The sequence below is a fragment of the Anomaloglossus baeobatrachus genome, chromosome 6 (assembly GCF_048569485.1).
Source record: "Anomaloglossus baeobatrachus isolate aAnoBae1 chromosome 6, aAnoBae1.hap1, whole genome shotgun sequence".
Taxonomy (NCBI): Eukaryota; Metazoa; Chordata; class Amphibia; order Anura; family Aromobatidae; genus Anomaloglossus; species Anomaloglossus baeobatrachus.
The window spans coordinates 441,712,152-441,734,483 of record NC_134358.1 but is presented as its reverse complement, the minus strand read 5'-3'; the positions used below and the strand labels follow the sequence as shown (position 1 = coordinate 441,734,483).

Here is a 22,332-nt window from a genome sequence, read left to right as displayed (position 1 = left end):
ACCAAGTTGCAACAGATGATGTCAACACAGGCGAGAATCCTAGATGGCGAGATGATTTCAAGTTCTTATATGAACTATGTCAGGCATAACGTCATTACAAAACAACATCACGTTGGCCTCGAATCAGTTGGAAGAAACTCCCAAACCTGCACATGGCAAGATTGAACTCGCGAGCTGTATATGCTGATATAGCATTTTTTCTGATACCAGAGTAGCGCCGCGTCCTCGGTATAGCATGCGACTTCATCTGCTATGAATGGGCAAATGCCTGGTTCCAGTCGCAACACTACAACAAAGCGTCCTTCAATGAACTGTTAACCCCTTCACCCCCGGCCACTAAAACACCCTAATGACCGGGCCATTTTTTGCAATTCTGACCAGTGTCACTTTGACAGGTTATAACTCTGGAACGCTTCAACGGATCCTGGTGATTCTGAGATTGTTTTTTCGTGACATATTGTACTTCATGTCAGTGGTAAATTTAGGCCAATATTTTTTGCGTTTATTTGTGAAAATTTAGGAAATTTTGCAAAGATTTTGAAAATTTCAAATTTTGAAAATTTATGCCCATAAATCTGAGAGATATGTCACACAAAATAGTTACTAAATAACATTTCCCACATGTCTACTTTACATCAGCGCAATTTTCGAAACAAAATTTTTTTCCGTTAGAAGGGGTCAAAGTTCATCAGCAATTTCTCATTTTTCCAACAAAATTTACAAACAAATTTTTTTTAGGGACCACATCACATTTGAGGTGACTTTGAGAGGCCTAGGTGACAGAAAATACCCAAAAGTGACCCCATTCTAAAATCTGCACCCCTCATTCTGCTCAAAACCACATCCAAGAAGTTTATTAACCCTTTAGGTGCTTCACAGCAACCAAAGCAATGTGGAAGGAAAAAATGAAAATTTTACTTTTTAACACAAAAATGTTACTTTAGCCATAAAATTTTAAATTTTCACAAGGGAGAAAAGAGAAAGTGCACCCTACAATTTATTGTGAATTTTCTCCTGAGTACGCTGATACCCCATATGTGGTAAAAATCAATTGTTTGGGTGCACGGCAGAGTTCGAAAGGGAAGGAGCGCCATTTGAATTTTTGAACACAAAATTAGCTGCACTCATTAGCAGACGCCATGTCGGGTTTGAAGACCCCCTGAGGTGCCTAAACAATTGAGCTACCCCACAAGTGACCCCATTTTGGAAACTAGAGCCCTCAAATAATTTTTCTAGATGTTTGGTGAGCACTTTGAACCTCTGGGGGCTTCACAGAAGTTTATAACGTTGAGCCGTGAAAAGAAAAAAAAATTTTTTTACCACAAAACTGTTGCTTCAACTAGGTAGCTTATGTTTTCACAAGGGTATCAGGAAAAAATTCACCACAAAATGTATTGTGCATTTTCTCCTGAGTACGCAGATACCCCATATGTGGTGGAAATCAAATGTTTGGGCACACGGCAGGGCTCGGAAGGCAAGGAGCGCCATTTGAATTTTTGACTGCAAAATTAGCTGCACTCATTAGCGGACACCATGTCGGGTTTGAAGACCCCGAGGTGCCTAAACAATGGAGCTACCCAACAAGTGACCCCATTTTGGAAACTAGAGCCCTCAAATAATTTTTCTAGATGTTTGGTGAGCACTTTGAACCTCTGGTGGCTTCACAGAAGTTTACAACGTTGAGCTGTGAAAAGAAAAACATTTTTTTTTACCACAAAACTGTTGCTTCAACTAGGTAGCTTTTTTTTTCACAAGGGTATCAGGAAAAAATGCACCATAAAATGTATTGTGCATTTTCTCCTGAGTACGCAGATACCCCATATGTGGTGGAAATCAAATGTTTGGGCACACGGCAGGGCTCGGAAGGCAAGGAGCGCCATTTGAATTTTTGACTGCAAAATTAGCTGCACTCATTAGCGGACGCCATGTCGGGTTTGAAGACCCCATGAGGTACCTAAACAATGGAGCTCCCCCAAAAGTGACCGCATTTTGGAAACTAGAGCTTTCAAATAATTTTTCTAGATGTTTGGTGTGCACTTTGAACACCTGTGGGCTTCACAGAAGTTTATAACGTTGAGCCGTGAAAAGAAAAAAATAAAATTGTTATCACTAAACTGTTGCTTCAACTAGGTAGCTTTTTTTTCACAAGGGTATCAGTAAAAAATGCACCATGAAATTTATAGTGCATTTTTTCCTGAGTACGATGATACCTCATATGTGGTGGAAAGTAATTGTTTGGGCGCATGGCGGGGCTCAGAAGAGAAAGAGCACCATTTGACAGCAAAATTGGTAGGAATCATTAGCTGACGTAATGTTGCATTTGGAGACCCCCCTGAGGTGCCTAAACAATGGATCTCCCCCACAAGTGACCCCATTTTGGAAACTAGACCCCTCAAGGAATTTATCTAGATGTTTAGCGAGCCCCAAGGGGCTCCACACAAGTTGATAATGTTGAGCCATGAATACAATTTTTTTTTTTCACCACAAAACTGTTACTTGAACCACGTAGCTTTTTTTTCACAAGGGTATCAGGAAAAAATGTACCATAAAACGTATTGTGCAATTTCTCCTGAGTACGACGATACCTCATATGTGGTGGAAAGTAATTGTTTGGGCGCATGGCAGGGCTCAGAAGAGAAAGCGTACCATTTGACAGCAAAATTGGTTGGAATCATTAGCGGACGCCATGTCATGTTTGGAGACCCCCTATGGTGCCTAAACAGTGGAGCTCCCTCACAAGTGACCCCATCCCCTCAAGGAAATTATATAGATGTTTGGTGAGCCCCTTGCACCCCCAGGGGCTCCACAAAAGTTGATAACGTTGAACCGTGACATTTTTTTTTTTTTTTTACTACAAAATTTTTGCATCAACCAGGTAGCTTTTTTTTTTTTACAACGGTATCAGGAAAAACTGCACCATAAAACGTATTGTGCAATTTTTCCTGAGTACGCAGATACCTCATATGTGGTGGAAATAAATTGTTTGGGCGTATGGTGGGGCTCAGAAGAGAAGGAACGCCAGTTGACTTTTCAAACGCACAGACGCGGTGCACTGATCGACCGCTGCAGGACGCACATTTGGATGGGATACAAAAAGCGGTGGTGATACGGAAATAAAGAAAAAGACACGCCAAAAATTGAGCAGGGATGCAGATTTGTTATGTGCATCCCTGATCAGCGCTTGGCGTGACGCACGGATGGATGCGATACAAAAAGCATCGCGAATACGAAAAAAGGTCACGCCAAAAGTTGAGCAGGGATGCCGATCCGTTATGTGCATCCCTGATCAGCGCTCGGCGGGACGCACGGACAGATGTGATACAAAAAGCGTCACGGATACGGAAAAAAGTCACGCCAAAAATTGAGCAGGGATGCAGATTTGTTATGTGCATCCCTGATCAGCGCTTGGCGAGACGCACGGATGGATGCGATACAAAAAGCGTCGCGGATACAGAAAAAAGTCACGCCAAAAATTGAGCAGGGATGCAGATCCGTTATCTGCATCCGTGATCAGTGCTCGGCGGGACGCACGGACAGATGAGGTGTAAAAATGGACAGGATACAGGGAAAAAAAAAAAGTTATACTCACAGTACCCAGAGGAGTAGCAGGAGGAACAGAAGGCAAGCGAGATAGACAGCTGTACAGCAGCAGCAGGCAGGACGTTGGACAGATCAGCAGAAGACCCAGGAAGGACCCAGAGATGGAGGCAGATGTGACTGGGCCAGTGAAGAAATCGGACGACCCGGTGAAGGCAGGTAAGAGGACATCAAGGGGAGAGGGGAGGGGGAGAGCAGAGGGGAGGGGGAGAGCAGAGGGGCACGGGCAGGGGCCATAACGGGAGCGCGCACGGGCTGGAAGAATAGTGCAATACTCACGTGGAGCAGGCAAGAAGATGGTGACATTAGCGGTGGCAGCGGTGGCGTGGTACCACAAGTACCAGCCACTCCACGCTGCAGACATGTTGGGGGAGGCTCCCCAGACCAGCACAGGCCTGGGGAGGGCGGCCACCTGCAGATCAGACCGCCCCACTGCACACTGATTGGAGCGATTGCGCGTCATAGCACGATCGCTCCAATCAGTGCTGCAGGGGCTGGGGGCGGCATGTTTGAGATCCACCTATGGTCTGCTGCAGCTGCTACAATAGATCATAGCAGGATCTCATAGTATCGCACTTGTTCGGGCATTATTTTTGCCGAAATCAGTGCGAATGTTGTGGTTGGCGGTTCAGATTTGAACAGCCAATCACAACGATCGTCGATGGGGGGTTGCGATGCCACCCCCCCTGGGGTCAAGCAAAGGTCCCCTGCTGTAAGAAACAGCAGGGGACATCATTTGAAAGCCGTTGCTATGGCCACGGCAATCAAATGAAGTTTAGGCAGTAAAATTACGTCCCTGGTCGTTAAGTCACGTTAAAATAGGACGTAATTTTACTGCCCACGGTCGTGAAGGGGTTAACCTCACTCACCAAGACAAAGTGCAAGAAAGCAATTAAGTGTTTGAAGGCGCACTGGTTGGTCGAGGAGTCATTAATTGACATTCCCAGATCTAACCAAAATGCTGAACGTGCTGTAAAACTGATGGAGGAACTACATGCGAAATCGAAAAAAATTGAATTTTTGAATCTAAAATTCATAGGAAAAAATCATTTTTAAACACTTCTTTTGTACATATTGTACTTATAATTAACTGTTTTATACCGTATTTGTTAAAAAACGAATAATAAAAGTTGCTTAGTTATTACTATTATCGTTTCAATAATGCAAAATTGCATGTTCTTTTTTGGGGGGAAAAAATAATTTTTGCCTTATTTCATTTGAATGAAAGGGGGAACTTTTTTTAAAAAACAAAAAAAAGCAATACTTATTCTTACATTACCCATAAAAGTTCCTCGATTGCAATTGGTTTCATGAAAAAAAAATTTTTGTCATTACACTAGTGCACACGTGGCCTAAGAAGCTAAATATTTACATCAGATACTGAACAGGGACGCCAAGTTCCCATGAATATATTTTCAGTCTGTACGCTGTCTATATGTATAACACACAACACACTTATCGACGTACAGTATATCACAAAAGTGAATCATCTTTAAAAGAGGCTTGCCTTTGGGACAAAAATCATGCAGATTAATTTCATGCAGTGTGTGGTGTATGTTCTGAGCACTGACAGGCTGATCCCCCACCTCTATAACCACTGCAGCAATGCTGGCAGCACTCATACGTCTATTTTGAAAAGACAACCTCTGGATATGACGCTGAGCATGTGTTCTCAACTATATCGGTTGACTATGGTGAAGCCTGTTCAGAATAAAACTTGTCTTGTTAAACCACTGCATGGTCTTGGCCACCAGCACGCAGCTCAGTTTCAGGGTATTGGCAATCTCATCGCTTAAGGCCGCTTTACACGCAACGACATCGCTAATGAGATGTCGTTGGGGGTCACGGAATTCGTGACACACATCCATTCTCGTTAGCGACGTCGTTGCATGTGACACGTACGAGCGACCGCTAACGATCAAAAATACTCACCTTATCGTTGATCGTTGACACGCTGTCCATTTCCCAAATATCGTTGCTGCTGCAGGTACGATGTTGTTTGTCGTTCCTGTGGCAGCACACATCGCTATGTGTGACACTGCAGGAACGAGGAACCTCACCTTACCTGCGGCCGCCCGCAATGAGGAAGGAAGGAGTTAGGCGGGATGTTCGTCCCGCTCATCTCCGCCCCTCCGCTTCTATTGGGCGGCCGCTTAGTGACGTTGCTGTGACACCGAACAAACCGCCCCCTTAGAAAGGAGGCGGTTCGCCGGTCACAGTGACGTCGCTAGGCAGGTAAGTAGTGTGATGGGCCCGGGCGATCTCGTGCGCCACGGGCAGCGATTTGCCCGTGATGCACAACCGAGGGGGTGGGTACGCTCGCTAGCGATCTCGCTAGTGAGATCGCACCATGTAAAGTGGCCTTTAGGCCATCTTTATGTAGAGCAACAATTGCTTTTTTCAGATCCTGAGAGAATTCTTTGCCATGAGGTGCCATGTTGAATTTCCACTGACCAGTATGAGAGAGTGTGGGAGCAATAACACCAAATTTACCACACTTGCTCCCCATTCTCACCTTGTAACACTAATGAGTCATGTGAGGGAAAAAGGCTAATTGAGCACAATTTGACCATTTTCACTAAGGGGCATACTCACTTTTGTTGCCAGCAGTTTAAACCTTAATGACTGTGTGTTAAGTTATTTAGCGGGCACACCAAATTTACACTGTTATCATGCTCGAGTACTATTTTGACACTTGGAACTGCTTGACTCATTTACCGAGTATAATGGAAGTCTATGGGGACCTTGCGCATTTTTCCATAAGATTTTTCAGAAAAATGCTCAAGTTCCCCATAAACTTCCATTATACTCGGTAAACGAGTTGAGCCCTTTCCAAGGGTCATATAACGTTACGAGTACCAAACACCTGAGCATGGTAGTGAGTGCTCATCACTACTCATCACTAGTGCACATGAGTAGCATGTGCTAGTTTTGTCCACTATACATTTAAGGCCTCCTTCACAAATTTAAAAAAATGCACATGTTGCACAGTCCATTTCGTCAGTCAGTGTGACTATTTGTGTGTACGTGTGTGTCATCTGTTCATACACACAAATATTCAGCTCACCACATTCCAAGTCTAGGGTGTCTCATGATGTCTGCATGGAATATCCCAGGTTCAGGCTTAATAGAATCTATTTATAGAAGCAAATCCAGCGGACCGCAGGCATGGATGTGTAAAAATTCCATTTTATTGCAAAAATTCAGCTTCAGGTGTCACAGGGTACTGCATCTCACCAGGGGTGCAGTATTCATCTTGGATACGGAGGAGGTCATCACTGGTACACCACCATAATTCATCCAACACATAACACGGGAGCCCCTTCACTGGGACTGGGCCATGGTAGGTGCCAGGGGTGACCATCACAAGGTATGGGACCTCTTTCCCACTACTTCAGCAACTCGGGAGGCGGGGCACCTGGGGGAAGTGAGGAGCCATCTCACACAGCATTCAGTTAGCTCCAGGCGCAGCAAGCGCCAGGTCCGACTCGGGAAGAGATGTCACAAGACACTGCACAGAAAAGGGCCTGTGGTCAGGAGCTGGAGGCTCGACCTGGGTTCTTAGGAAGAAGGGGGATCCCAGAGTTTGCGGGGAGTGCAGCAGGCACCCATGACCCGTTCCACGACCCAGGAGCTGGGGTGGAGGGCAGACCACTGGAAAGGACACACAAAAGGAAACACCGGCTTGACCTGTGAACTATCCGGGATCAGCTGGAGCCCATCACAGCGTAAAGAACTTGAACTGTACTCTCTGTGTCGTCCCATCATTGCCGGCACTCCCATCATCGCGCCCCTGCGCCATAAGCGACTACTACTCACCCCAGCCTCCCTAGGGCCTTGCTCTGCCTTTTACGCCTAGCTCTGCCTGTGCAGAGCTGCAACACCCAAGCTACGTCACCATCTGCCCCAGAAGAGAGACTTTCCACAGCGGCGGCTGATAACTGGCCGCATACCACAGGTGGCGTCACGAATAACTACTACTCCCATTATCCCCATCCCTGTCTTTATTGACACCGCCGGGGTCACGAAACTGCTTGGCCGCTGTGACATCCCAAACCGGCCTGGTGTCGAGTAACTGTCCCCAAGATCTGGTGTGCGCCTCAACTTGGCGTCATGAACAGGATTTCGTGCCCGCTTCAACGGGTACTGTGCGCCTTGAAGAGTGCGTAAAAAAGACTGTGCAAATGGCGTCATCAGAAAACAGCACCCGCCATTAAGCACGCGGCACACGGGAAACAATGGGTCGTGCCATTGTGGGCTGGGTTGCAGCATGGTGTGAAAAGCTGTGCCCGCCCCCTACAGCTACAGAAGAGAAACAAAACTTACCAAAGTGCCCCAGGGTCCCGTCTCCCCAGGAGCTGGCAGAGCATGGGATGACTGCACAGAGGGACTCAGGATGTGCCAACATCTGGAAGTTGCACTGGAGTGCGCATCAGGCCAGGAACCTGCCCTCGACAGCACAACAAACACCGTGTCCTGCGACCAGGGGACACAGACTCTGGGCCTGAGCTTGCAAGGGTGCATGGACTGCCCTCAGTTGGGAAGCCACATGCCTGCAGACAAGCAATAAGAATGTCTAACAGCAATTAAAGTAATGTAGAAAGTTAAAGATGTTTACTGATAATGTTTTGGTTTTTTTTTTCCTTTTTTTGCGTGGGTTGGATGGACATCTGGGCCACTGGACTAGGTGTGGCCAGGACTACCCTGTAAATAATTAGCACCTGTTTTGCTCCCTACCAGAAATATCATGACTCAAAAAGCGTGTTGAAGAGGTAAAGCAGGGTCTGGAACGCTCTGAGAGCATGCCCAGAGTCTACATTTGGGGTTCAAGGCAGGTCCCCCATATTGTTGCTGCTAAATTTATTGCACTTGGTCGGAGGGATGCAAGGTGCAAAAGAGCAAGTTTAATGCCAAAGAAAAGTTTTATGCAAAAGTGAAAGTTTTATGCAAAAGTGAAAATTTTATGCCAAAGGGAATGTTTATTGCACAAAGTGAATTTCTTGTGCTGAGAACCAATGTTTTATGTGTTTTACAGTGTCAAAGATTTTACTTGTTGTACTGTGATGTATGTGAAAGTTTGTAACATTTACGAAGCCATGCTTCCCATAAAGGGAAGAAATGTTCATGATTTCCAGCATAATCAAAATTTTGCAGTTTCCACTGTATTGCTTTATTTCCAGCCCGCGGACGTGCTGGGATTCGCTGTTGGGGTGTGTGTCGCCCCTGCCTCTTCAGGTGCCACAGGGTAGTGCACCTTACCAGGGGTGCAGTATTTGTCTCGGATACGGAGGAGATCATCGCTAGTAAACCACCATAATTCATCCAACACATAATATGGGAGCCCCTTCACTGGGACTGGGCCAGGGTGGGTGGCAGGGGTGGCCATCACAAGGTAGGGGACCTCTTGTCCACCAGTTCAGCAACCTGGGAGGTGGGGCCCTTGCAGGGGAAGTGAGGAGCCATCTCACACAGCATTCAGTTAGCTCCAGGCACAGCAAGTGCCAGGTCAGACTCAGGAAGAGACGTCGCAAGACAGTGCACAGAATGGGGCCTGTGGTCAGGAGCTGGAGGTTCGACCCGGGTTCTTGGGATAAGGGGGATCCCAGGTTTCGTGGGGAGTGCAGCAGGCACCCATGACTCGTTCCACGGCCCAGGAGCTGGGGTGGAGGGAAGACCACTGGAAAGGACACACAGAAGGAAACACCGGCCCTGACCTCTGAACTATCTGGGATTGGCTGGAGCCATCACAGTGGGACACGGCACTCCAAAGGCAGTGTGACTTCAGTGAGTAAAGAACTTGAACTGCACCCTCTGTGTCGTCCCATCATTGCCGGCACTCCCATCATCGCACCCCTGCGCCATAGGCGACTACTGCTCCCACCATCCTCCCTGGGGCCTAGCTCTGCCTGTGGAGAGCTGCGACAGACAAGCTGTGTCACCATCTGCCCCAGAAGAGAGACTTCCCGCTGCAGCGGCTAATAACTGGCAACATACCACAGGTGGTGTCACATATAACTACTACTCCCATCATCCGCATCCCCATCTTTATTGACACCGCCAGGGTCACAAAACTGGGCCTGACTGCTGTGACATCCCTAACCGGCCCAGTGACTAGTAATCCTCCCCAAGACCCCGTGGGCGCGTCACATCCACAGAATACAAGGTTAAAGATCCAACGCGTTTCGACAATTAGCTACCTGCTATATCTTATTCATGGAAGATCCTGTGTCATCTGTGTTTCATCTCTGTGCTATCATATCTATGTGGACATGTGTGGTGTGTGACATCTGTGTGACATCCATGTGACAGGTACTAGAAAAAGATCCATGAATGTCAAATAAATTTGTTTTTATGCATAAAAGTTGTGCACAACTAGAAAAATGATTGATAGTTTGTACAGCTATTTGTCCAAATAACTACATTATTAAAGGGAAAAAAATGACGATTGCTGCTTATGTAAAATAAAGGGGATCCCATGCTGTTTTTTTTTTTTAAATTAAATAATTTTAAAACACATGGTCCCCCCATTTTTCTTAACCAGTCAAGGTAAAGCAGACAGCTGGAGGCTGGTATAATCAAGCTGGGAAGGCTCATAGTTATTTGGCCATTCCCAGTCCAAAATAGCAGCCCACAGCTGCCCCAGAAGTGGCGCATTCATTGGATGTGCCAATTCTGGCACTGAACCCGACTCTTCTCGACTGCCCTGGCAATCAGGGTAATGGTATGGGATTGATGTTATCTGTGAATTTAAACAACCAAAGAAAAAAACTGTTTGTTAAAATAACTTTATTAATAACTAGAAAATCCCACACAAGTGACTTCCAATGGGGTTCAGGCCCAGTCTGGATCCCAAAACGAACTTTATCTAAAGTCTGAGTCCACCGAACCGAATTTCAACGGGTCTGCTCATCTCTATTTGTGAATAAAAGTTTTACTGTTTATTTTTTTTCATACTTTCATCTTTTTCATATTTCTTTCATTCGGGAAAAAAACACTGATGGTAAAAATTGAAAACTGATGAAACTTAGTTCCAAAACACTGATGAACAATGGTCCATGTTTTTATATATGATATAAATCATGGATGCCTGAAAGAGGCTTTAGGCTATGTGCACACACTGTGTTTTTATCTCTTTTTGATGCCTTCTTGAGTGCAGTTTTTCATAAAACTGAATGCAAATACTCAGGTTACGTGCCCACAATCAGTGTTCATAGCATTTTGGGTACAGGGTGTTTTCACAATTTCCAAAACGCTGCGTTGTACAGTACAAGCACAGTGGATGGGAATTATAGAAATCCCATGACCATTTTGTTTGGTTTTCCCGCAGTGTAAATTCACATGCGAAGCAGCTTCCTCAGCCGCAGCATGTCAATTTATGCTGCGGAGCCACAAGAGTTCTCCACAGGGAGAACAGAGAGAAAGTCTGCCGCTGCCCAAATCCTGATAGTGGGCACAAGCAACTGTGGTTTCCTGCAGAGAGCACTCACGGCCCCGCAGGAGAGGACACGATGCGTCCAGGACGCAGCATGTCCTGATTGTGTGCGCTTACCCTTATGCCAGCAAAGTCAATGAGAATCCTGAAGTGTTGTACACATGTTGCTTTTTTCCCTTGCAGATTTGCAGCAGAAAATAAACTGCCTCATGTCAATTCTTTCAGCACCCATTAAAAATGCATTGGAAAATCCCATGCATAAAAAACACACCGAAAACGCAGTAAAACACACTGAAAAAGCGCAACGTTTTTCTTGCCAAGAGATGCAGATTTGGTGCAGAAATTTCTGCAACCAAATACTCAGCGTGTGCACATAGCCTTAGTCAGACGAGAGTATTGAAATATGGTTGTGAAGTTTTGTATTATATACAAAACAAGTACACCAGTTTTTGTTCATGTGTAGATGCATTTTGTGGTCAGTATTTAGTCTATTTTTAGATTGTATCCTGACTGTTTCATTCTTACATCCGTATTCAATCAGTATTTTCTTCTGTAATAGGCCTCCTTCACACATCCGTGTAAAACACAAACATTTGCATGGTTGGTTATGTGTGTGTGTGTGTGTGTGTGTGTGTGTGTGTTCCATGTGCTGCCCTGTGCTATCCATGTGATATCCGGGTAGCACATGGACAGCATGAGCTGCTATACTTACCTGTCTCCGGCACTGCTGTTACTTCTGGGTCCGCAGTCAGTGCAGTGAATATGCACAAGCATAATGAGCAGACCCGGAAGCAACATCAGAGACAGCAGCATTGGAGACAGTCAAGTATAAAAATTCTTTATTTTTATGTAACCTGTGTTTTCTTCGGTACGTGTCACACTGATGTAACATGGATCACATCAGTGTGTGGTCTGTATGATACCCGTGCTCCCGGCAGAAAACTGACATGTCGCTGTGTGGTGCACACAGACACACGGTCCATGTGAAAACATGGAGTCTGTGTCTCCGCTATGTGTGAAAACAGACATGACACATCACATGTACCAGAGACATGGATGTGTGATGGAGGCCTTAGGGCTCATGCAGCATGGACCGCAGTGCATAGACTGGCTACAGGTCTTATGACTCCAGAGTCACAGTCTCAAAGATACACGATGAAGCGATCATGCTCAGTTCGGGAAACCCGAGGCCAGATCGTGCATTGCAGCCTGAAATTGGACCGATGTGCATGGATTTCTGAATGAGCCCTAAAAGGACAAATTCACTCCAGAAAATTAATGGAAACAAGCACATCATTTATAGAAATATATCATATAAATAGAGATAATTTTGATATACACCATGTTTTAGGGCGTACTGCGTCTCTGAAAATGCAGTTGGTATAAAGAAAAGTTACTTTATAAGAAAACACGAATGGCGTTTTCATGCTGCTTTTAAATTTGTTTTATGGATCAAGGTAGAATTGGAACAAATACAGATTAAATATTTGCCCTTCTGATTGAGCGCTTGGGGTAGGTACACGTGGCAGAAAAACACACCAGAAATCTTTTGCTGAGGATTTAACTCCTCTACATAGACAAGGGTGAATCCACAGTATAATAACATTCTATCTCCATGATGAAACCTTTCTCAGAAGGAAGAGGAAATATGTTCAGATAGAAAGATGTACCAGCCATGCGGACGACTGTAATCCTCTGCAGATTTTCCAAATGCAAATCCCCAAGGTAATTCCACAATATTTCCATTACGGAAGCTGTGGGTGCTGGCATCTGTCTGACCCGGGTCTACTGGTAATGAGCATTTTATATTATAGGGTTAAGCTTCCATGATGAGTTTTTGGAGAGGTTTTGACACTGGATATTTTCACTGTGCAAAAAAACGCAGCGTCCTACAGTTCCAGCACAGTAGATGGGATTTATAGAAAGCTCCTGCCCGCTGGGCTTTCTTTTACCCTGCGTTATCTGACCTGCGGTGCATGTTCCAGACCCGCAACATATCAATTTCTCTTGCGGGTACACTGAGTTTTACGTGTTGATTTTCCCAATATAATTGCATTAAATGCGGAAAATCTGTTGTAAAAACGTATACGCACTAAAAATGCTTGTAATCCACATATGACGTTATCAATAGAGTCAATGCCAAATATTAGAAGGTGTCAAAAACAAATAAGCTTTATTTAAAAAATATGCAAAAAACACAGCGTAAAAAGTAAAAAAAGCAATAAAAAAGGACAAGTAACCAAAATAACATACTGGGTGCAGACAGGCTGCAGCAAATCTGCAACATCAAAAACTCAACAAACACTCATCTTGAGATTGTAGACTTAAAACATAAAATAAAATATTATTTGTGACTATTATTGCATTGGCAGCACTGTGTGAATAAAGTGGTAAGAAGTCTCAGGTCCCTGTGGCCTGCTGGTAGTCCAGGATCTCTGCTCCAGTGAGCAGATCCCTGTTTTCCACTCCACCTGCCCCTACAAAGCTGACCTCCAGCCTCAGAGATTACTGCAGCCTGTCATGGAGGAAGGGAAGCCCCAGCCTGCTCAGAAGGGCAGAGGCTCCCAGTGCCCACCTTTGTATGATAAGTGGCATCACCCTCCTGCAGCTTGTTGGGGCAAGGACTTTATCATTACACGATCTCCTTTCATTGCTCCATCTGTTTCCTTCAAGTTTGAGGATGATATTTTGCAGCAGGAGAGGACAGGTACTTTCACAGACCTGCCATGTGCATCAGGAATGTTACCTGAGATCCTCCCCTGGAGAAGGAGGAGGCCAGGCAGCAGCTCTCACTGCTCCATTGTGCTCTGGGCATAATTATCCTGGGCAGGAAGCGTTCAGCATAGTCATTATTGTGCACTCTGTGCCCCAGGTCAGGGAGATGTGAAGAAGGAACTCTTCTAACTCTGCTTGAATTTCTGTAGGAGCCATGGAAGAGGAGAGACCCAGGTCCAACACTGTGACCACCACCAGCAGCTCCTACAGTGAGGCTTTCTCCAGCAGTACCAGCCTGTCCTATGACAGGAGCTTCTTCTGGAGCCCACCTGGAGTTCTCCTTCTGGCAGAAATAGTGAGTATCACCTCACACCTGTGTGTGCATCTACAGTCAATGTAGGAATATAATTCTATTATTTGTGTATACTTGTAAAGTTTTTTTTGTTTAATATAATATTGTAGTGTTATTCAGCAGATATCATCATTTCACAATGTTCCTTGTAGATCTAGGCATTATACCATATATAATCTTGGAGGGAAATCTTCTGGTTAATCCTGCTCCAACTAAAAAAAGCAGAAGTACGTCACAAAATACTTATTACTGTTCCAATGATTTTTAGCAGCTGATTACCGTCATTCATGAATGGGTAATTCTGAAGCCTTTATTCCATTTCTTTTCATGTGTGATTGCTAAGAAATCCTTCCTTCCTTCCCCTCCATGAGTTCTGTCTAGATGAAAATGCTCAAAATTGATTATTTTATTCTATAAATAATGATTGTTGCATTCTCCGCTAGAGAATCGGGCTGGCAGACAGTGGCTCAATTTTCTGCAATTTTTACGCAAGTTAACTGTTGCTTACAGTGGCGTAACTAGAGTGTGATGGGCCCCGGTGCGAAAGTTGGACCTGGGCCCCCCTCCGGACTTTGGTCAGATAATTGCCCCTTCATTATGCAGTAATGTTCCCAATCCTGGTACATATGTCCCCATACTGGTATATATGTCCGCATCCTGGTATACATGTTCCCCATCCTGGTATACATGGTATATAACGTCCCCATCCTGGTATATATTTATCCAATCCTGGGCCGATCCTAGTAAAAATGTTGCACATCCTGGGCCCATCCTAATATATGTCTCCCATCCTGATATACAGTATATGTTCCTCATCCTGGTATATATATCCCCCATCCTGGTATATATGGTCTGAGACTGTCTCTAATGCATAATTAAAAAAATATAAATAATTTTAAAAAAATTCTACTCATCTTGTCTCTACTCCCACATCACCAAGTGTCCTCTGTAGCCAGCGCGGAGTGGCCTGCAGCTGACATCAGAGTGTGTGCTATAGAGCATGACAGTACTACCATGCTCTGCCCCCAGTCACGGTATGGACGTCAGCTGCCAGCCACTATTTGCCCAGCAGCATGTATCGCAGTGCAGGGACCCAGCGGGTCTATGTGCTGTGATGCATTTTAGCCCTCAGACGCTCATCCAGCTGAAGTAGGAGCTGGGGTTGGCGTGTCCCCTGTACCTTTGGGCCTGGTAACAATCTCTGCGTGTGTGATTGTTACGCCCCTGCCTGCTCTCCTCACCCCAACCACCAACTATTGGCTGCTGAAGTCAGCTCACGTATTGTGAAGATAAAGCACCCTCCCAGGACACACTGCATCAAATCTATTTTAGGCCATGTGCCCACATTGCATTTTTATGTGCAGAAAATCTACACATAAAAACGCATGTTTGGAATGAAAAAAAAGCAACTGAAAAAAACGAGCATTTTTTATTGCGTTTGCGTGTTTTTTCACCTACTTTTTGAGCGTTTTTTAGTCATGGCAATCATGGGGGTTCAAGCGCTGTACCCCCGCGGTCGCCAGGTCCTGGCTCTCGCTGCCAGGAGCAGTACCCGCGCCGCTCTCGGCAGTTTAACCCTCTAAATGCTGCAATCAATGCGATTGCTACATTCAGAAGGCAGGGAGAGGAATCGCTTACCCCTCTCTGGTGATCAGGTCCCTGTAGTGCAATCACAGGGATCCGATCACTGCCATGGCAACCCTAGGTAATCACCATGATGACCCCGGTTTACTGAGGTATGGATCGCCTCACAAACCAGGGCACCTCCGTCACAAGAGTTCCCTGCAACAAGGTCCCGTGGTAAAGACCACAAGGCCTAGGTGCAGGAAACCCTGGTGACATCACAAGGTGAACTGAGTTCATGGCGGCAGATCTGCAGGACACCCCAGTGATCCGCAGGCATGAAGTCGATTCACCTTGTGATATCACTGGACTTCCCAGAAGCAATGTCCTGCAGTAAAGACTGAGATAAGGAAATGGCTTCAGGGAGCCCCAGTGACGTCAAATAAAGCATATAACACACAAATATTCAACGTGGGCATTACACATGCATTTTTTCCTGCATTTTTCACTGACTCCATTGAAGTCAATTGGTGAAAAAGCAGGAAAAAAATGCAGAAACAACTGACACGCTGCTTCTTTTTTCAGCAACAAAAACTGCAAGAAAACAGCGTGGGCACAGCAACTCAGGATTCTCAGACTTTGCTGGGATGATTTTTCCTTGCTTTTATCGATTAAAAAAAGCAAGGAAAAACGCATGAAAAAAGCCACGTGTGCACAAGGTCTTCTGTGTATGTAGCAGAGCAGTGCACAGTAATTTAGCTGGATTTAGATACAGGACATGGCTGTGCTGCTTTCATCAAACTGCTGCACACTTCCCCCCTCTGCTCACGGTGTGACTGATTCTGTGGGATGGCGACCCCAATCACCTGATCAGCCTCATCCCCCCTCCCCACCACCAAATCCCAAAGTATGCAAAGCAGTACCTGAACGGTTTACATTAAGATAACATAGAACGTAAAGAAGGTCAGATAAACTTTCCTGCCACACAGCTCACCCCTCTCCACATGGTCGCACATCAGTAAATAAACCATCGGACGCTGTCGGTGACTGCACAGAGCGAGGGGGAGGGGGGCAGAGTATATACAGCTATGTCTGCGCTGCTGGGACAGAGGGACACGGTAAGTGCCGGTCACACTGCACTGCTGCCCTCACCTGATCTATCTCCTGCAGAGGCCGGCACCACAGTGTACAGTACTCACATCCAGAGACTGGAGGGGGCAGAGCTCACGCTGCCCGGCCACTGCTACTGAAAATGCACGAACAGCGCAGCTCTTCTCACTGACAGGAGCCGGCTGCTGATCTGCAGCGCGGGCCCCTAACCTGCGGGCCCGGTCGCAATCGCGACCCCTGCGACCGCGGTAGTTACGCCCTTGGTTGCTTATGTAGCACTAACCTATTCAGTAGAGCTGTACAGAGATTGTCACCATGCACGTAATGTTCCGTCCTCAATGGGTTTTCTCTATTTTAAGCACGTACACTATGGTACAACCCCTTTAAGGCAAGTTAAAAGGGGTTCTTCACTACTGGTCAATCTCTTTTAAATGCAAAGTTCCTCACAAGTTAAAAACAAAAATAAAACAAAAAAACCCCCAACATTCTCACCTCCTGGACCTGTACCATTCATCAATGTCAGTGCCGTTTCTCCCGCTGTCAAATGATGTTATGGCACATGACCACTGCAGTCAGTCAGTGTTCTTTGTTCCACATGAAAATATGTTGTTGTGAGTGGGTTTTTGTTGTGGTGTGTGTTTTTTTTTTTTTTTTTTTTTTGTATTTTGTTTGGGGGGTTCTTCATTATTATTTACTTTTATGATTTAATGAAGATGGTAACCATAGCATTCATGGGATTGTCCAGTAGTGTGTCAATATATTTTTGGAGTAGGAACGAAAAACAATTGCTCATCAAAAACCCACTGACTGTGTGTGTGTGTGTGTGTGTGTGTGTGTGTGTGGAAAATATATATATATATATATATCTCAAAGCTCATAGGGTAGGGCGTTTGGCCTAATACCTGGGTAACCAATGAAGTTACCGTTTTGGCTGGAGGGTAAACTGAAGAGAAAAACTGTAGTAGGTAGAAATCCAGAGTGGTGAACCACAACGCCCAGCACCTCGACGCACGTTTCGCCTCTCGCTTCGTCAGGAGGTCATTTTAGCACTTTATGTAATGTTATCTTTTGGAGAAACAAAATATGATATAAAAATAAAAAAATTCTATAATCACACATATGCCTGATATATTATTGTGACATTCTCATGAGCAGCGCTCTTTCTTTGTTGGGGTATGTGTGTGTGTATGGAGCATGCACAGGTCAATACTACGATATATGGTGTTGGGTGGTATTAAAATATATATATATATATATATATATATATATATATTATAATTTTATTTTTTTTTGGTACCCAGATATATTTATACTGATAGTTGAACTATAATTGTTCCACAACGCACCAGGTTGGTTCTGGATGGTTTTATGGGGTAGGGAATTTTACAGTTTGTGAGCACCAGCACTTTATGTAATGTTATCTTTTGGAGAAACAAAATGATATAAAAAAAATTCTATAATCACACATGTGCCTGATATAGTATTGTGACATTCTCATGAGCAGCGCTCTTTCTTTGTCGGGGTATATGCTTTAATTAGTAAGATCTGCTCTAAATACAAACATAGATATGATATGGATCTGTATCCTCTTTTTTTTGGTTTAGTGTCCATACACACACACACATCTGTTTGAGATCCTGTACCGGAGAACATTGATGCATTACTAGGGGGCATTTGTTGTTTTCACGAACTATTACATTAGTATTTCAGAGAAACCGCACACAATTGTTTGGGGTCCAATCGCAGGAGCCTCATTGATTGGAAAGATGAATGTCATGTGCCATAGATCCAAGATAGGCATTAACAGGGGACGCTGTAGACTGTGAGCCCTCGCGGGCAGGGTCCTCTCTCCTCCTATACCAGTCTGTTTTGTTGTACTAGTTTTTATGTATACTCTTTCTCGCTTGTAAAGCGCCATGGAATTAATGGCGCTATAATAATAATAATAATGCTTAATGCCTCCTTTGCAGCCATGTAGGGGGAGGAGAGCTCAAAGTTTAGCCCCACCGTAATTATTTATTATATATCTACACATTGCACGATCTGAGACAAAAAATTACCACCGGTGTGCAAAATATTTTCCGATAGCCTGTTTAAATAGGCCATTATAAGATCGCTAATCTGTGCTTATGATGCACACAGAACAGTCAGTAGTTGCTTAGGTCGTCATTGCTTTTGGCAGCACATGGCCTGTTTACATGGGATGATGTCCTCATAAGTCAGACAAAAGAACAAAACATTTGTTGGTTGGGTGATCGTCAGCCTATTTACACTGCTCTATTATTAGTAAACAAGCCTTCCTAGATAAACTCATCTTGCCATGAGATTGTGTGCGCCTGCTGCTATTTTGGTGCAGTTTTGTGAAAAAAAAGCCCAAAAAAACGCATGTCTATCCTTATGCCAGCAAAGTCAATGTGAATTCTAAAGTGCTGTGTGCACGAAAACACTGCAGCATGTCACTTGGTGCGGGGTGGGGTTCCCCTGCTTTTATATTTTTATAATATATATATTATATTTTTATTTTTTTTCCCCCCCTTCCACCTATTGACTTCATTATGAAAAACACAGGGAAAAAAAACACGCCTGTTTTTCTGCCAGAAGATGCAGTTTTTGGTGCAGAGCACATATATGTATATATATATATATATATATATATATATATAATATATTTATTTATTTATTTTTTTTTTTTTTTTTGCATCAAATACTCAGCGTGCGCATATAGCCTAAATCTGTGCTGTAAGCTCTCTGGTTCACTGATGGATCTGTCCCCATATAGCATCATGTCATCAGCATTGCATGCCCTGGTTACAGCTAGTGATACGCTGCCAATAATAATTCTTATGTGGGGGGTTTTCTGCCATACACTATCCAATTACCAGATGAACATTTGTGGTCACTCGTATGCTCACACAGCTGATAATGAGGGGGACTGTTACCTTGTTTAAATCCATCGTTAAGCTTACCCTGATCTTGGAGAAAGGAGAGTGATATTTGCCATCGCTCTTCCCTTACAGAGAGCAGGGGGGGAGGGGTAAATGTTCCTGCGGCTGTTATGGGTAGCACATGGGCTATCTCTGTTATGTAAAAACATGGTCTGGCTCTATGTGAACTTTGCCGAAGGCAGCACAAACGATCACTTATGATAATTTCCATAGGATTTGTTTACGATATTTTCAGTCTGTACTCGGGCTCCGGATATTTTACCCAAAATAAGAGCAAGAAAGCTGGACAAGAAGAAAGACAGTAGTTATGGTTCTGTAAGCAAGCTCTGTGTATACATTGTGGCTGACCGTGATGTGCAGTCCTCACATGGATCAAGATCTGGATCCGTGCCAAATTTTGGCAAATGAAATAAATATTTAAATTCTATTGGATTCATTATGTAAAATGTGTTCCATTTGACATAATCGATATAGTACATATTTGCATGGTCCATTGAGATAACAATTTCGTAGCTTTGAACCCTGAAAATTTACATTGTGCTATCATTGTAGTGGAAATTTGTTTTATATTCAAGAATTGACAAGTTGGGTTTTGGTGTGGGTTTTTTTTTTTTTTTTTTTTTTGGGGGGGGGGTTTCCTTGTGGATTGCAGGGACATACAACAATTACAACTTTGACACCAATTTAATTACAACTTTAAAGGGGTGGTTTACTACTCTGCAATAGTGGCCACATCCCTGTAAAATTGATAGGGAAGGCTTTTTCTAAATACCTTTTCAGCCAATTCTGCCTCTGAGTGGCACTATTGTGCACCGCTCATCCCCATAAAGTGACCCGCGGGCTCCGTGACCTCTGAGATCTGGTGATGTTGGGTCAACTAGAAGTTGACGCGACATTACTGCGGCCGGCCCCAGTCTCCCTGAGTGACTGGGTTGTGGGTGGAATTTCACAGCTCAGAATCTCCCTGCGCTCTCCTTCGGTGTAGAGTGCTGCAAGAAGGAACGATGCTGGGCTGTGGTGAGTGGTGAAACTCCGCCCACAGCCCACTACCTCAGAAAGACTGGGGCCTGGCTCGGTGATGTCACGTCAACTTCTAGTTGACCCGTCATCACCATATTTCAGAGGTCACGGAGCCCGGGGGTCACTTCATGGGGACGAGCGGACTCCAATAGCGCCGCTCAGAGGCAGAATTGGGTGAATAAGGTATTAGGAAAAGGCATTTTCTAATCAGATTTCCAGGGATGTGGCCACTTTTGCAGAGTAGGGAACCACCTCTTTAATGTAGTCTCTTCATGTGTATGACAAAGGTAAATGGCAGGTGTGATGGTGCTGGTTATGTTAAACCTACGTTTAACAGCAGCAATCAGAGGTAGCTCTGTTTTGTTGCTGTGTAACCACAGAAATGTCACTGCCAACAGGAGATGAGCAGTGTCAGTGACGTTATGTCTTTCTGGTGGCTCATGTGTGGGAGAGATGACAGATATTGTGAATCTGTCGCGTTCAGAATACAAGTGTGCGATACCTGCCAATTGTGCACGTGAGCTGGCAGATATTTGTAAGGCTGGATTACCCCTTAGGCTATGTGCGCACTTTGCGTTGAGTTAGTTGCAGTTCTAAACGCATCCTCTGGCAGAAATGGTCTTTGTCAAATTTGGTTTTGACCACAAAAACGCTATAAAAATGCTTGCGTTTTTTGCCGCGTTTTTACGACGATTTACATGCTTTTTCATCGCTTAAAGTCAGATGCATTTTGAAGACAAATACACTGCTAAATAAACATTCAAACACTGAAATGATAAAATATCATTAAAATCATACACAAATTGGCTTATTTTAATAAAATAACTGTGTGCTAATATTTATGTATAAAATAACATTAATTTATTGATTTTCATTAATTTAATTGTGTGTGTTTGTGTGTTTGTGTAAAGGGACATATCATGCCCTTAATATAATGTCAAAAACGCATGCATTTATTTTGTCAAAAAAGCATGTTTTTTGCATCAAAAAAGCATTTAAAACGCTAGGATTTTGATTTAGGATGCGTTTAGAAACTTCTCATTGACTCTAATGATAGCAAAACGCTGCCAAAATGGCAAAAACAGTTGACATGTTGCTTCTTTTAAACGCAGAGATTTTGACAAATTTTCTGCAACTGAAACGCAGCGTTTATAACAGCATAGTGCACACAAGAAATCCCTATTTCCCATAGACTTTGCTTAAAAATTAAAATGCATGCATTTTGGCATTAAAACGCTGCAGTTCAAAACGTTGCGGAAACGCATGAAAAAAAGCAAAGTGCGCACATAGCCTTATAGTGGTTCTAACTGATGGGGATGTTCGTTCAGGTGACTCTCACCTCTATAATAAAATGAAGGCCCTTCATAGCCACCATCTTAATGTGGTACATGTTATGTCCCCTGTTTAAGGAGTAGTTAACAATTTTTGTTAAATATTGCCCCGCCTTTATGCATTCAGAACATGGAATCTACAAAAAAGCATATTTGATATTGCCACGCCTGCTAAAGTTCAATCTATCAAAGATAATGTATATATTTTTTATATTTAAAATAGATTTTTTTTTTTTTTATTAAATAAAGGTTGTAGACCAGCTGACC

The 22,332-nt window shown here is 44.1% G+C and overlaps 1 protein-coding gene across 3 annotated transcripts in view; it reads left to right on the top strand.

Annotated features, from left to right (window-relative positions):
- CMTM8 (CKLF like MARVEL transmembrane domain containing 8) overlaps positions 1 to 22,332 on the top strand; it is a 168,776-nt gene that overhangs the window by 30,497 nt on the left and 115,947 nt on the right. The window contains exons 1-2 of one of the 3 annotated variants that reach the window (XM_075316643.1): positions 12,618 to 12,754; positions 13,954 to 14,099. In XM_075316643.1, coding sequence (XP_075172758.1) covers positions 13,959 to 14,099 — 141 coding nt within the window. In that variant the 5' untranslated portion in view covers positions 12,618 to 12,754; positions 13,954 to 13,958. Of the gene's footprint in view, positions 1 to 12,617; positions 12,755 to 13,870; positions 14,100 to 22,332 lie in introns of those variants that run through there. The other 2 variants (XM_075316645.1, XM_075316644.1) reach the window with 2 other exon arrangements.